The 14,438-nt window shown below is 48.2% G+C and overlaps 1 protein-coding gene across 1 annotated transcript in view; it reads right to left on the reverse strand.

The window, feature by feature from the left end:
* trps1 (trichorhinophalangeal syndrome I) overlaps positions 1 to 13,499 on the reverse strand; it is a 121,856-nt gene extending 108,357 nt beyond the window's left edge. Inside the window, exons 1-3 of the mRNA XM_056298037.1 lie at positions 13,467 to 13,499; positions 7,020 to 7,833; positions 3,683 to 3,798 (exon numbers count right to left, since the gene is read on the reverse strand). Of these exons, the coding sequence (XP_056154012.1) occupies positions 3,683 to 3,798; positions 7,020 to 7,833; positions 13,467 to 13,499 (963 nt within the window). The remainder of the gene's footprint in view (positions 1 to 3,682; positions 3,799 to 7,019; positions 7,834 to 13,466) is intronic.
* Positions 13,500 to 14,438: the final 939 nt, after the last annotated feature.

Here is a 14,438-nt window from a genome sequence, read left to right on the forward strand (position 1 = left end):
GGGGGGGGAGAGAGAGAGAGAGAGAGAGAGAGAGAGAGAGAGAGAGAGAGAGAGAGAGAGAGAGAGGGTCGTGTCTGCCGGGCAGGGTAACAAAAAAAAAAAAAGAGAGAAAAAAAAGAATTTCAGAAATGTCCATTTTAAAATAGATTTTTGATATTTAAAAATATCTGTTAGGAAGCCAAACCGGTGGGTTCAAAACACACGCGATTGTTAAATTCACGAGGTTCGAGTCGATATTTATGCCACAACAGTACGCCCGCCGGGGGAAACCTACACCAAGACTTCTTTATATTTCCTTCTATTTCCAAATGTGTGTACATGTGAAGACATACATGCTGTCTGCAGGCCATTTGTAAAGCAAAACCTTTTTTAGTGTGTGTGTGTGTGTGTGTGTGTGTGTGTGTGTGTGTGTGCGTGCACAAATGGGTATAATGTGCTGTCTGTCTGCCAGGTGCCCCTACTTGTCTGTCTGTCTGTTTCTATCCATCTGTCTGTCTATAAAGTTTTACAACACACAACACCCAAAGACTAACAAATGACTTACTGGTCACTCGCACGCATGTATACATGCATGCATGCCAAAATCTGTCTCTCACAAACACACAAACACACACACACACGCACACGCGTGCTAAAATTCTGCACACATGCACACGGGGCCCTGCTGTGCCGTGTTACAAATCGCTCACAGCTTGTTCAACCCAATAAATTATTCACTTCAGTTACGGGCTAGATTTACAAGCTTATGAAAACAAGTTATGATACAATGTATTCTCCTGCCACTCCGCAGGGATCGACCACACGAGGCCCATCGTTTCAATTTAAAGCCGACGAGGCCTCATCTCCTCAATTAAATTCATTTTGAGAAGAAGAAAAAAGACTTATAAAAAAGCTTTGTAAAAACAAGTCGGGCACGTCAGATCACCGTACCGGCCGGTTCGCCCGTCTGATTATTGGTAATTGTTTCACCTCGATTTTGTTGGAAAAATGGGTGTCGCTAAAAAAAAAACGAAAACACCCTGGAACATCCCAGCAAAAGGTTTCTCACCGGTTCTGTTCTAATATCAAACGCCACTGGTATGTGCGGTCTGGTGGAGCGCGGCGTGAATATGGCGTTAATACTAATACACGAGTGTGGGGGGTTCGGATTTCACAGGGGTCATCATCCGTACCGTAACGCGGTGGAGTCGTTCCATGGCACAAGATTTTTGTGTCTTCGGGCCTCGTCTTGCTGTTCTTGTCGAAAACAAACGCCGTCTCTCACAGGTCGACGAGGCTTGCCGACCCCCCCGGGCCGACCCGAAAGACTGGTAACGTGCTCCGCAAGGCCAGCGCGCCGATGAGGAAACCCATGTTTTGGGACGAGGTGATTTCACTGAGATGTTTTTTTTTTTTTTTAAATGCTAAGGCGCAAGCTAGCATCTATTACTTCTTCTTCGTCTTTCAGCTTTTTCTCCTGTTTTTCAGGGTGTCACCACAGCAGTTTCCGTCAGGACCCTGTGAGGGCACCGCACCAATGCTGGCCGTTGTTAATGCGGGCCTCGACCGATCCGGTACAGTCTTGTCAGTCTGCATACTGATTTGGCAAAAATCTACACACACACATATATATATATATATATATATATATATATATATATATATATATATATATATTTTTTTTTTTTTTTTGCAAATTTTACAAAATTTTACTAGCATTTATTAACTCAATTGTTTTTTTTCCCCCTCATAGTAGAGCTATGGACAATTATTACATACATTAATACATGTATACAATGGCCCTTTAGTACATGACGATATTAACATGATCCAGAGGTCCCGGCATGGTGCAGTCTCATGGAGATACTCAGCAATCAAAGTGACTTGAACAAAATACTGTCATAAAAGTTACATTTCAGAACACTTGACCTGTCCAAATGACTGTTATGTGAAACATTTAGATGTCCGGCGTCACTTTGAAAGGAACGAGAAGCGTGCTCGACCTTCACACAGCTTTAATCTCAGCCGGCCACAGACTGTGCGCTTCGGATAAGACGCCTCTGCAAAACTGGCACGACTCTTTCAGTTCTGCAGCTGCCTACTTGTCCAAAAACAATTAAAATAATAAAACTGATGCACTTCAGGGTTGTGTGTCTTCCAACTACATGGTTTTTATTTTTTTTTACAGTTTCTCTGACTGGAAAGGAAACTGAAACGCGCTGTGGGATCTATCTGACAGCCGTGACGCTGGAGAAAACACTTTCAGCCTTCATTGTGCAAAGTGCTGCAGTTTATAGACATGTAGAATCTGACTGAAGGAAAACCGTCCTTTCAACGGGACCACCTTCAACCGGTGGTCCTATGAGCGGCAGCGAGCGGTTCCCCACCCGCGTGTTTTGCACCGCTAACTAAAACTGAAATGGACACAGGAACGAATGTGGAGGTGTTAGGGGTACAGGAAAATGACTTAGAACTAGTGCTGGCGTGTTGGGTGGTATCCGTTTACACCGGGGATGAGGTTCATCACGCTGAACTGTCTCATAATGTAAAGATGGCGTCACACCACAACTCGTTTTGAAAGGTAGAATGAGTAGGAGTTTCCTAAAAATCAATCAATTTAGAGACTAATGCAACAATAATCCCTCTCTGTCATCACGTATGACCCTCTGGAGGCGTGTGGCGGTGTCCATATCTGCACAGACCCTGTCCTCTGCCTGGATTTTCTCATTCTGCTGTGTACGGCACGTTTCCGGGCGTTAACCTCTGGGGCGGCGGGACTCTAGAAAAAAACAGTGACCAGGTGCCAGACTGAGCTCATAAGAAGGCATCCAAGAGAAAGGAAGCCACGACAACGGTGGACACGGCATCAAAAAGACGCAAGTATGGCGAGTGGAAATGCCAAGCGGACAAGGCTCGTTCCAAAACGAGAGGGAATCTGGTGTCGGCGTTCACCCGCTGGCGAGCACTGAAGGAGAGGATGAAGAGCGACGCAGAGTTTTTATTTTATTTTGGTCTGCTATATTAATCCCCGTGGGGAAATTCCTCTCTGCATTTAACCCATCCTAGCTGTGTAGCTAGGAGCAGTGGGCAGCCGCCGTGCAGCACCCGGGGACCAACTCCAGTTCGTCTTGCCATGCCTTGCTCAGTGGCACAGACAGGAGTACTAACCCTAACATGCATGTCTTTTTGATGGTGGGGGAAACCGGAGCACCCGGAGAAACCCCACCGCAGACACGGGGGGAATATGCAAACTCCACACAGAGGACGACCTGGGATGACCCCCCCCAAGGTTGGACTACCCCGGGGCTCGAACCCAGGACCTTCTTGCTGTGAGGTGACAGCACTACCCGCTGGGCCACCGTGCCACAACTGTTGGCCTGTACACTGAGATGTGATCTGGCAACTGCAATCAGGGTGGCGTGTCCTTCTGTTGTCGTTGAGCTGGGAGGATGGGTCAACTTTGGGGCCGCAACTGGCAAATCCTACTCATGCTACCTTTAAATAACACTCCATCAAACATTTCAAACCACATTTTATGAGAATTTTTTTTATAATAGATTTTTAGTATCATTAAGACGGCAAATTTTTTATCATGATGTGACCTTATCCAAATTTCACCCCAACACAATACCATTGAAAGACAATAAACGATCATATAATATAATATAATATTTTAGCCATTTTCTTACTCCCCATTCCTCACCTGTACGTCATACGTGCCGTTCATCATCACCGTCCTGTGCTGTGGGCCATGCATATCTTGCCTTGTCTTCCCCAACTCTTTGGCTTGGTTCCTCTGCCCCGGTCCCACCTGAAGGTCTGGGGGCAGAAAACAAGAGGCGGATCAGACGGCGAGGAGCAGCGAACAACAAGAAGGAGCAACAGCAGTGAAACCAGAAGGAAGCCAAACGCTACAATAAGAAAACGGGGTAGGGGGTCACCATGGCTAAGACAAGAAAGCGAAGGAATTTACCATCAATTTCAAAGAGGAAATTGATCTTGATTCGGCGTGAAAAAGGTTGATTATGCCACCGCGTCTTCTGCAGTTGTCAATCAACGCACAAATTTTAAAAAATGTCTGTTTTCAATCAGGTTGACTAAAGCTTCCTCTGCGGCACCGCTCGTAGCAGCGTCAGAGCACGAGACGTGAAAATTGGCGACTCAGTCTGGGTTAAATGCAAACATGCAGACTCTCATGCCAGTCCACCTACGCTTGAAATCGATACCCGCCGTGCAATATACGAGATGTGCAGCGTGGAGTTTAGGTAGCTTTTACTCAACTACACACATGAACAATATCAAATTAAAATTGTGCGCTGCAGAAAAGACGAGTTTATCGAGGTATTTTACCTTGTTTTGGGACATCGATAGTAAAATGTGCTTAACCCACTGGCAGATATTACTGCTTGTTTCGTAAAAAGTGTACTTGTTTCAAGGTTGTAAGACCTTTTATGGGGAATTTTTATTAAAAAGATTAAAAAAAAACTAAAAACAGGAAACTTGATTTAAGATCACCTTTCGTTTTTAGAGTAAACGCCATGAAACAAGTGAAACGAGTGCATGTTCCTGAGACGAGCAATAATACCTGCAAGTGGGTTGGAAAACTTTTCGAGCAACTCTTGAAATAAGCACGATGGTACTGTGAATGAGATTACCCATTAAAACCAATGTGAAAACTTCCAAACGCGTGTAAAGAGCATAATAAAGTCGGTGACCTAATTCATTTCCATATATTCACACCATTCCAGCACTAATGTAGGGCGTAACTATGAAGTAAGCGTTAATAATGAGCCGGAATCGGTCCAGACTTTTTCGGGGAACAGACTATCTTCCACTGGTTCTCCTGGCCACATGGACGACCTGAGCAGCATCTGAGTCAGTTTGCTTATTGAGGGTTCGGAGTTCATGAGATCAACTTGCCCGCTTTATTATTTTTATTTTTCTAACGCCCCCCCCCCCTTTTCTCCCCAGTTGTACTTGGCCAATTACCCCACTCTTCCAAGCCGTCCCGGTCGCTGCTCCACCCCCATCGCCGACCCGGGGAGGGCTGCAGACTAAAACATGCCTCCTCCAATACATGTGGAGTCGCCAGCCGCTTCTTTTCTCCTGACAGTGAGGAGTTTCGCCAGGGGAATGTAGCGTGTGGGAGGATCACGCTATTCCCCACAGTTCGCCCTCCACCCTGAACGGGTGCCTCGACCGACCAGAGGAGGCGCTAGTGCAGCGGCTGAGATACCCACATCCGGCTTCCCACCCGCAGACACGGCCAATTGTGTCTGTAGGGACGCCCGACTAAGACGGGGATTCGAACCAGCGATCCCTGGGTTGGTACGCAACAGAATAGACCACTTTTATTCTATTTTATTTGTTCTTTAATTTGACCGCATATGATACGGCTGCCTTCACTGTATTCAGGAAGCAGCTGTTAGCACACCTGTTCAGGTTAAGAGTGCAGTTTATCACGAGCTGTTGACCTGAGGTGTAGGGAAGTCTCTCAACCAGGGCTGACCCGAATGCTTCAAAGCTTCGAAGCCTTCAATTGTTGCCATAGTAACCAACGGCATAATCGGTATTCCAATTTAAAAAAAAAATTTTTGGCAATATGGCACGGGAAAAACGGTGTCCATGTGAACGAAGCATAGCTAGCTCTCGTCTCTTCCGTGCCCAATGCCGAGACATAGCATGTGACTTACAGCTAGTCTGGCAAGATGTCCAAAAAGTCAAGCGTCTGGTACAACGCCAACATTTGTGAAGATGACCTTCAAAAAGCTGGGCGCCAGATATGCCAAAAGAAGCCAGCGTAGCACAAATCTACAACGAGTTTGTCAATTCACCTGAAAACTCTTAAGTAGCTTCTCGGTTGTACACGCCACACAACCGACGTAATGCCGTTAATTATTTAAGATTTCATGTAAAGATCTACACGGACAAAAAGACATGTTTCATTTTGCTTTTCATGAGCGACCGATTTCACTTGGAAAGTGTTTTCGTAGCCGGGTTATGTCAATAAAAAGGAAGTCCGATTCTGCATTGGTCTCTCAACTGCATAATAATTGATTACAATAATAGCGTGTGATGAATACAATTAATTAATAATAACAAACACATGAGCAATTTAGTTTTTATAGTCTACGGCTGTAATTTCCATCCACCCATCCATTACACAAACCGCCTATCCTGCTCTCAGGGTTGCGGGGATGCTGGAGCCTATCCCAGCAGTCATTGGGCGGCAGGCGGGGAGACACCCTGGACAGGCCGCCAGGCCATCACAGGGCTATGGCTGTAATTTATTTAATGCTATTATTGCACAGTCAAACCCCCCCGGCAAAGTAAAGCTTCGAATACCTTGGAATACTTGCCGCCAAATATCGAAGCCGGAAAAAAAGGCATTTGGGACGGCCCTACTCGTAACCATTTTACTTTGTCGACAATACACGCTTTGGTTTCTCTACCACTGGTGCTCAAGCAATCGATGTACATCCAGTTCTTAGACAGACTTGTCCTTTAACCATGAAAGGGTGAGAGTCCATACTGATGTCACCAAGACAGGATGGGGATGAAACCCATTTGATCATTAAGTCACAGCGATAGTGTTCAAATCACACTGTGAGGTGTTTGTCGGTTCTCAGCCATGTCTGTAACAGGGCTGCAGCGACAATACCGATTCTGCATTCGAATCTTTATCGAGGACCAATCCGAACCTTTAGTTCTGCTGAACAGTGCAGACTTAGACCATTAGTTTGGGCTCAATGGGCAAGATAGTTGAGAAATAATCTTTTTCTTCCCCCATTTAAGAAATACAGGCTTCCACGTGCCAAAATGCAGTAAATCAAGCCATTTTGCCTCTATTCATGACATGTAACTTATAGATTTCGGCACTGGATTTTCGTCTTTGGTAAGATTTCTGGTACCAAGACTCCATCTTGGCCTGGCATCGGCCCGATATCTGATACCAGCATCGGTATCATATCTTTAATTAACAAACCAACTCAGCATTTGGGGGTTCACATCCTGCAGTTCTAGACTCAAACTCAAATCACCTTGTTGTGTGTGCTGGGGGGCCATGTTGTGGAGGGCCAGGATGTGTGTGTCCAAGGCAGCATCCTGCCGCGTGCGGTTATGGAGACCCAAGTGGTACTTCCTGAAGTGTTTCACCAGGTCGGCGGGGTCGTTACCATAGTAACCGTAGCCACACACGTTGCACTTGAAGTCCTGCAGTTTCGGGGAGGGGCTCGCCGAAAGTGGAGGGGTCTCGGCCGTGGGCTCCTCCCCTCCTTCCAGCCTGGACGGAGGGACGTGGGGAGGCGGTAGAAGAGGGGGAGTGAGGTGGTTGCCCACTCCGCTCTCTCGCTCCCTCCTCCCTCCCTCCTCTCCTCCCCTCTCCCCGTCCTCGGGCTCCGACTGGCTCTCAGGCCTGTCCGTCAAAGCCTCGTGTCCTTGTCTGACTCGCGCACCGCCTGCTCGCCTCCCCCCTCGCTCGTTGCCGCTGTAGCGCTCGTCCCGTGCTCCGACGGACAACGGGGAGACAGAGGAGGAGACGCACTCGCTCTCTCCCTCCTCCTCGTCCTCCTGCTCCTCGTCTCCTCTCGTCCGGCCGGAGGACTCAGGTTCCGACGGCCGGATTATTCGCTCCGCTTCCGCGCCGACCCGTCCCTCCTCCTCTCCCTCTTCCTCCTCTTCACCAACTCGCCTCCTCCCCTCCTCTTCCTCCTCCTCCTCCTCGCCTCCAACGCTCCGGATAGGGGGATTCTTCTTCCTCACCATCTCTGAACAGACCAAAAACAAAGAGAGAGAGAGAAAGAGGATGGTAGAGTGAGTTTCATTTATCGTAGATGACAGGTGACTATCCTCCACCTTCACGCCCCGGGGAAGGCCGAAATCACGCCGCGGTCTCCGGCGGAGGGAAGAAAAATCAGTTTTTCTTGCTACATATATATGGAAATACGAGGTATCCGTGGGACGGCGATAATGTGCTGCTGATTACGCCCGCCCGCCTGCGCCGAGTTCTCTAACAGTGATGCGTGTGTACGGCTGGACGGCTTTGATGCAATTTACAAACTTCTTTGAACGTGGAAATCTGTGACGTTTCCCAGCCACAAACTCTGTCAAAGAAAAACAGCCTCCGCAAATCAGAAACATCACAGCTGGAGAGAGCCTCCATTTCCCCCCCCCCCCCCCCAGAGGGAGGGGGACCAGAAAGCCAGAGATAGAGCGAAAGATAGAGACGGAGTCTTCAGATCGCTGAGTGAGGCTTTAAAGTGTGCGTGTGTGTGTGTGCGTGTGTGTGTTTTTTAATAAACCAGGGAGTGAATCTTTTTATCATTATGGAAACCATCCATGAGAATCTCCAACACACAACCACATCAAAACACCAGCCATATCAGCGAGACAGAGTGGGTGAGAGAGGGAGACAGAGAGAGAGTAAGAGAGAACCGGGGGGGGGGGGAGAGAGAAGGATTGGGGCCAACAGAGTGAGAAAGAGAAAGAGACAAAATGTCCAAAACACAACCACATCAAACCACATTCTGTGTATCAGAAATATAGAGAGAGGCACAGGCTGCCAGTTATTCTCCTCTTTATATCGCTCCAACAAGTTAACACCTCCACATGTCTGTCTCTCTGTCTGTCTCTCTGTCTGTCTCTCTGTCTGTCTCTCTCTCTCACACTCTCTCAGTCCCTCTCTTGCTCTGTCTGTCTGTCTTGCTCTCTCTCACACTCTCTCTGTCCCTCTCTGTCCGTCTCTCCCTCACACTCTCTCAGTCCCTCTCTCGCTCTGTCTGTCTGTCTTGCTCTCTCTCACACTCTCTCTGTCCCTCTTTCGTTCTGTCTGTCTTGCTCTCCCTCACACTCTCTCTCTCACAGTCTGTCCCTCTCTCCCTCACACTCTCTCTCACGGTCTGTCCCTCTCTCCCTCACACTCTCTCTGTACCTCTTTCGTTCTGTCTGTCTTGCTCTCCCTCACACTCTCTCTCTCACAGTCTGTCCCTCTCTCCCTCACACTCTCTCTCTCACAGTCTGTCCCTCTCTCCCTCACACTCTCTCTCACGGTCTGTCCCTCTCTCCCTCACACTCTCTCTGTCCCTCTTTCGTTCTGTCTGTCTTGCTCTCCCCCACACACTCTCTCTCACAGTCTGTCCCTCTCTCCCTCACACTCTCTCTCTCACAGTCTGTCCCTCTCTCCCTCACACTCTCTCTCACGGTCTGTCCCTCTCTCCCTCACACTCTCTCTGTCCCTCTTTCGTTCTGTCTGTCTTGCTCTCCCTCACACACTCTCTCTCACAGTCTGTCCCTCTCTCCCTCACACTCTCTCTCACGGTCTGTCCCTCTCTCCCTCACACTCTCCTTTCTCACTCTCTCGCTCTCATGCCATCTGTCTCTCTCTCCCTCACGTTCTCTCACACGCACTCTCTCTCTCCCTCACGCTCTGTCTCTCATCTCTTCTCTCTCTCTCTGTCTTTTTCTAATGCTCCACCTCCCTCGCTCCGACCCCGAATCTTCTCTTCCAGCCTTTCTTTTGGTTCGTTCTCGGTATTCCCTCCATCCACATCTCCCCGCCTTATCTCGTATCCTTCTTCCTCCACGACACCTCCCTCATCCTTTAGCCATCCCCCATAGGACAGACGGAATAAAGGCTTATTAATTTCTGTCCCCCGATCAGATTAAAATAAAAGAGCATGTGGTTCTTCGCCTCTGTTGGTTTCCCTCTACTTTGTTTAAACTTTCTCTGACATTTCCTTTTTCCCCCCAGTCCCCCCCCACTCACAAGTGTTTTTCTCCCCAGTCCCCCCACTCACAAGTGTTTTCCCCCCACTCACAAGTGTTTTCCCCCCAGTCCCCCACTCACAAGTGTTTTTTCTCCCCAGTCCCTCCCACTCACCAGTGTTTTTTCTCCCCAGTCCCTCCAACTCACCAGTGTTTTTCTGCCCAGTCCCCCCACTCACAAGTGTTTTCTCCCCTCACTCACAAGTGTTTTTTCTCCCCAGCCCCCCCCCACTCACAAGAGTTTTCCCTCCCCAGTCCCCCCACTCACAAGTGTTTCCCCCCCAGTCCCCCCACTCACAAGTGTTTTTCTCCCCAGTCCCCCCACTCACAAGTGTTTTTTCTCCCCAGTCCCCCCGACTCACAAGTGTTTTTTTCCCCTCAGTCCCCCCCACTCACAAGTGTATTTTTCCCCTCAGTCCCCCCCACTCCGAAGTGATTTTCCCCCCAGTCTCCCCCACTCACAAGTGTTTTTTTCTCTCCAGCCCCCCCCCACTCCGAAGTGATTTTTCCCCCCAGTCTCCTCCACTCACAAGTGTTTTTTTCTCTCCAGCCCCCCCCCCCACTCCGAAGTGACTGTCATCAAGGTCTCCGATTCCCCGTCGAAATGTTTCTCCCTCTCTTTTCTCGCCTGCTCCCCCTCTCCCACCCCTCATATAATCACCATACAGAGTCATGAAATAGCCAGCATGTGTTTCATGTTAGATCAGAACCTCGCTGTTGTCTGAAAACAGAACAATTGTGGTCGCTCTGTGCGCGACACTCATGACAGAGAGAAAGAAACAGTGTCCTCTTCCAGTCTGTGTGTGTGTGTGTGTGTGTCTGTGTGTGTTTATTTGTGGTTGTTCATTTCATATTCAGTCATAAACACAGTCAACTCAATGACCGATAAACTGTGTTTTGTGTGTGTGTGTGCTTGTGTGTCTTTGTGTGTGTGTGTGTGTGTGTGTGTGTGTTTATTTGTGGTTGTTCATTTCTTATTCGGCCATAAACAGTCAACTCAGTGACTGATAAACTGTCTGCATGTGTGTGCGTGTGTGTGTGTGTTTGTGTCTTAAGTGTGAGTGTGCACAAGCCTGCACATCCAGCCGTAAACACAGTCAGCTCAAAAGACGCCTGAAAGACGACAAACGACATGATCACTTTACCATCAATGCAAGATGACGGGGTGAGAAAGGCTGTGTGTGTGTGTGTGTGTGTGTGTGTGTGTGTGTGTGTGTGTGTGTGTATGTTTGTAGCTGTCTGATTTGTGTGTGCATGTTTGTGTGTGGGTGTGTGTTTGTATCTGTATCTGCCTGATTTGTGTGTGCATGTGTGTGTGTGTGTGTGTGTGTGTGTGTGTGTGTATATATGTGTGTGTTTGTATCAGCATCTGTCTGATTTGTGTGTACGTGTGTGTGTGTGTGTGTGTGTGTGTGTGTGAGTAATGTGTGAATAAATGTGACTGTGTGTGTTTGTATCTGTCTGATTTGTGTGTGTGTGTGTGTGTGCATGTGTGTGTGAATAAATATGACTGTGTGTGTGTGTGTGTGTGTGTGTGTGTGTGTGTGTGTGTGAATAAAAGTGACTGTGTGTGTGTCTGTATCTGTCTGACTTATGTGTGCGCACGCGTGTGTGTGTGTTTGTGTGTGTGTGTGCGTGTGTTTGTGTGCACTCAGTTGTGTGAATTTCTGTGAAAGATAATCCTTATTGTTGTTTACTGTCAGCAGATTGCAATCACAGTTAAAGTATTTTCACTTAGTGGGAAAATGAAAACACACACACTCACACTCTCTCTCTCTCTCTCTCTCTCTCTCTCTCTCTCTCTCTCTCTCTCTCTCTCTCTCTCTCTCTCTCCTAGAGTTAAAAGTGAAATAAAAGAATTTGGTGAAAATAAGCTAATAAAATACATACTAGAGAAACACATGTAGATAAATAAATAAGTAGAACGCAAAAGAGCCCAGCGCCACATGCTGTCACGTCTTCTAGAGCATGTGGACAAGAGGAGGGGAGGGGAGAGGAGAGGAGGGGAGAGGAGAGGAGGGGAGAGGAGAGGAGGGCGGGGCGAGGAGAAGAGAGGAGGGAGAGGAGAGGAGGGGAGAGGAAAAAGCAGAAAGAAAATAATTAGCGTGTGAGTGTTAGTTAAGTCTAATTTTCTAACTCACTGTGGTCAGTTTAGCATTTTATCTTTCATTTCATCAGCCCCCCCCCGCCGCCCCCCGGTCCGTTCTGTCTGTCAGTCTCTTTCTTTCTCTCTGGCAAACAGCTATTAAAATAAAGCAATTTATGTCTACAAGGGCCCACGCCTACACCAGCCCTGGCACCATGTCTGTGTATGTGTGTGTGTGTGTGTGTGTGTGTGTGTGTGTGTGTGTGTGTGTGTGTGTGAGTGAGTGTGTGAATACGTGCAAAGAGAACAGAGGAAAATCTCATTTGACGTTCACCACACCCAGTAAGAATTCATCACTCTCGCATACACACGTGCCCACACACACGTGCCCACACACACACACACACACACACACACAGACACACACACACACACACACACACACACCCACACACACACACACGCAGTGGAAAACTACAGACCGTTGCGGTGAAGCGATGAGGCTGAGCTCCCGGCCTACGAAGCACAGGCTGACCTAACCATGTTTCCATCTGCCCCACATGACTCCAGTGATGACTTACTGACTCGTACAAGCTTGTTTAAGAGTCAGTACTAACTGAGTCAGTACTAACTGAGTCAGTAATAACCGAGTCAGTACTAACCGAGTCAGTACTAACCCAGTCAGTAATAACTGAGTCAGTACTAACTGAGTCAGTACTAACCGAATCAGTAATAACTGAGTCAGTACTAACCGAGTCAGTAATAACTGAGTCAGTACTAACTGAGTCAGTACTAACCGAGTCAGTACTAACTGAGTCAGTACCAACCGAGTCAGTAATAACTGAGTCAGTACTAACTGAGTCAGTACTAACCGAGTCAGTAATAACTGAGTCAGTACTAACCGAGTCAGTAATAACTGAGTCAGTACTAACCGAGTCAGTAATAACTGAGTCAGTACTAACCGAGTCAGTAATAACTAAGTCAGTACTAACTGAGTCAGTACTAACCGAGTCAGTAATAACTGAGTCAGTACTAACCGAGTCAGTAATAACTGAGTCAGTACTAACCGAGTCAGTAATAACTGAGTCAGTACTAACCGAGTCAGTACTAACCGAGTCAGTAATAACCGAGTCAGTAATAACCGAGTCAGTACTAACCGAGTCAGTAATAACCGAGTCAGTAATAACTGAGTCAGTACTAACTGAGTCAATAATAACTGAGTCAGTACTAACTGAGTCAGTACTAACTGTAATAACGAGTGTCAGTGAACTGCCTGATGGACATTATGTTGCACTATTTACTCTGGTATGCCCCTCGTGTGTGCTGCTGTGTGTGTTTGCATTCTTGGGTTGTGCGCAGTGGGTCGGTTGTGCGCGGTGGGTCGGTGTGCGAGGTGATGGGAACAGATCCGCTTGTACTCTGGAACTGTATTTATGCATGTGTGCGCTCTTGTGTGTGTCTGCTTTATGCTTGCGCGTCTAATGCTTGCACGGCTTTGTGAAGCCTTCTCCCGCTTCAGGGTATATACACAGGCTGAAACCATTACTATCAACTACAATTAGACACAACCTACCACAATGTACCCGCATTACAACTGCTGCTACTTGCTACAATTAGGCCCTGTACACTACAACGGCACCGACACCGCAGCTCGCCGCACCAGCACCGCCATCACCGTCAATTACAATTACCACGCATGTCACCCAAGTTATTACGCGGGCTGTACGCTGACTAAGATGAGCCGCCAACTGGCGAACTGGAAATAAAGGACGTACCACTAGCGGTCTGGGGTATCAACTGGAGAGCTGAAGGGAACCTGATGTGAGGATGAAGACTCGATGCCCTCAGCATCTTCACTCGAAGCAAAGCGATTTCCGTTTTCATTAACAAACTGCTGTCGATCTCCCCAACAGGGCAAATATCCCCAGTCACCCTCCCCCTCCCCCCCCCCCCCCATGCACCAAAACTATCTTTCTGAATCTCAACAGTTCACTCCATGCAAGAGATTGGATGGGGGGGCATCCCAGCAGTGTAGCGGTCTATTCCGTTGCCTACCAACACGGGGATCGCCGGTTCGAATCCCCAGTGTTACCTCTGGCTTGGTCGGGCGACCCTACAGACACGGTTGGCTGCATCTGCGGGTGGGAAGCCGGACACGGGCGTGTGTCCTGGTCGTTGCACTAGCGCCTCCGCTGGTCGGTCGGGGCGCCTGTTCGGGGGGGGACTGAGGGGGAATAGCGTGATCCTCCAACGTGCTACATCCCCCTGGTGAAACTCCCCACTGTCAGGTGGAAAGAAGCGGTTGGCGACTCCACATGTATTAGAGGAGGCATGTGGTAGTCTGCAGCCCTCCTCGGATCGGCAGCGGGGGTGGAGCAGCGACCGGGACAGGCTTGGAAGAGTGGGGTAATTGGCCAAGTCCAATTGAAGAGAAAAAAGGAGAAAAAGGGGGAAACCCCCCCCAAAAAGAGGGGGAACCCCCCCTAAAAAAAAAGAGAGATTGGATGAGTGCTCAGATTGGTACTAGACGACACATCGTTAGGAACGGTACCCGGAAGTGACAGAAGCCGCACGGGTGCACCTGTGGATTACTATGACTGCTGCAGATCCT

Source organism: Lampris incognitus, chromosome 18 (assembly GCF_029633865.1).
Source record: "Lampris incognitus isolate fLamInc1 chromosome 18, fLamInc1.hap2, whole genome shotgun sequence".
Lineage (NCBI taxonomy): Eukaryota > Metazoa > Chordata > Actinopteri > Lampriformes > Lampridae > Lampris > Lampris incognitus.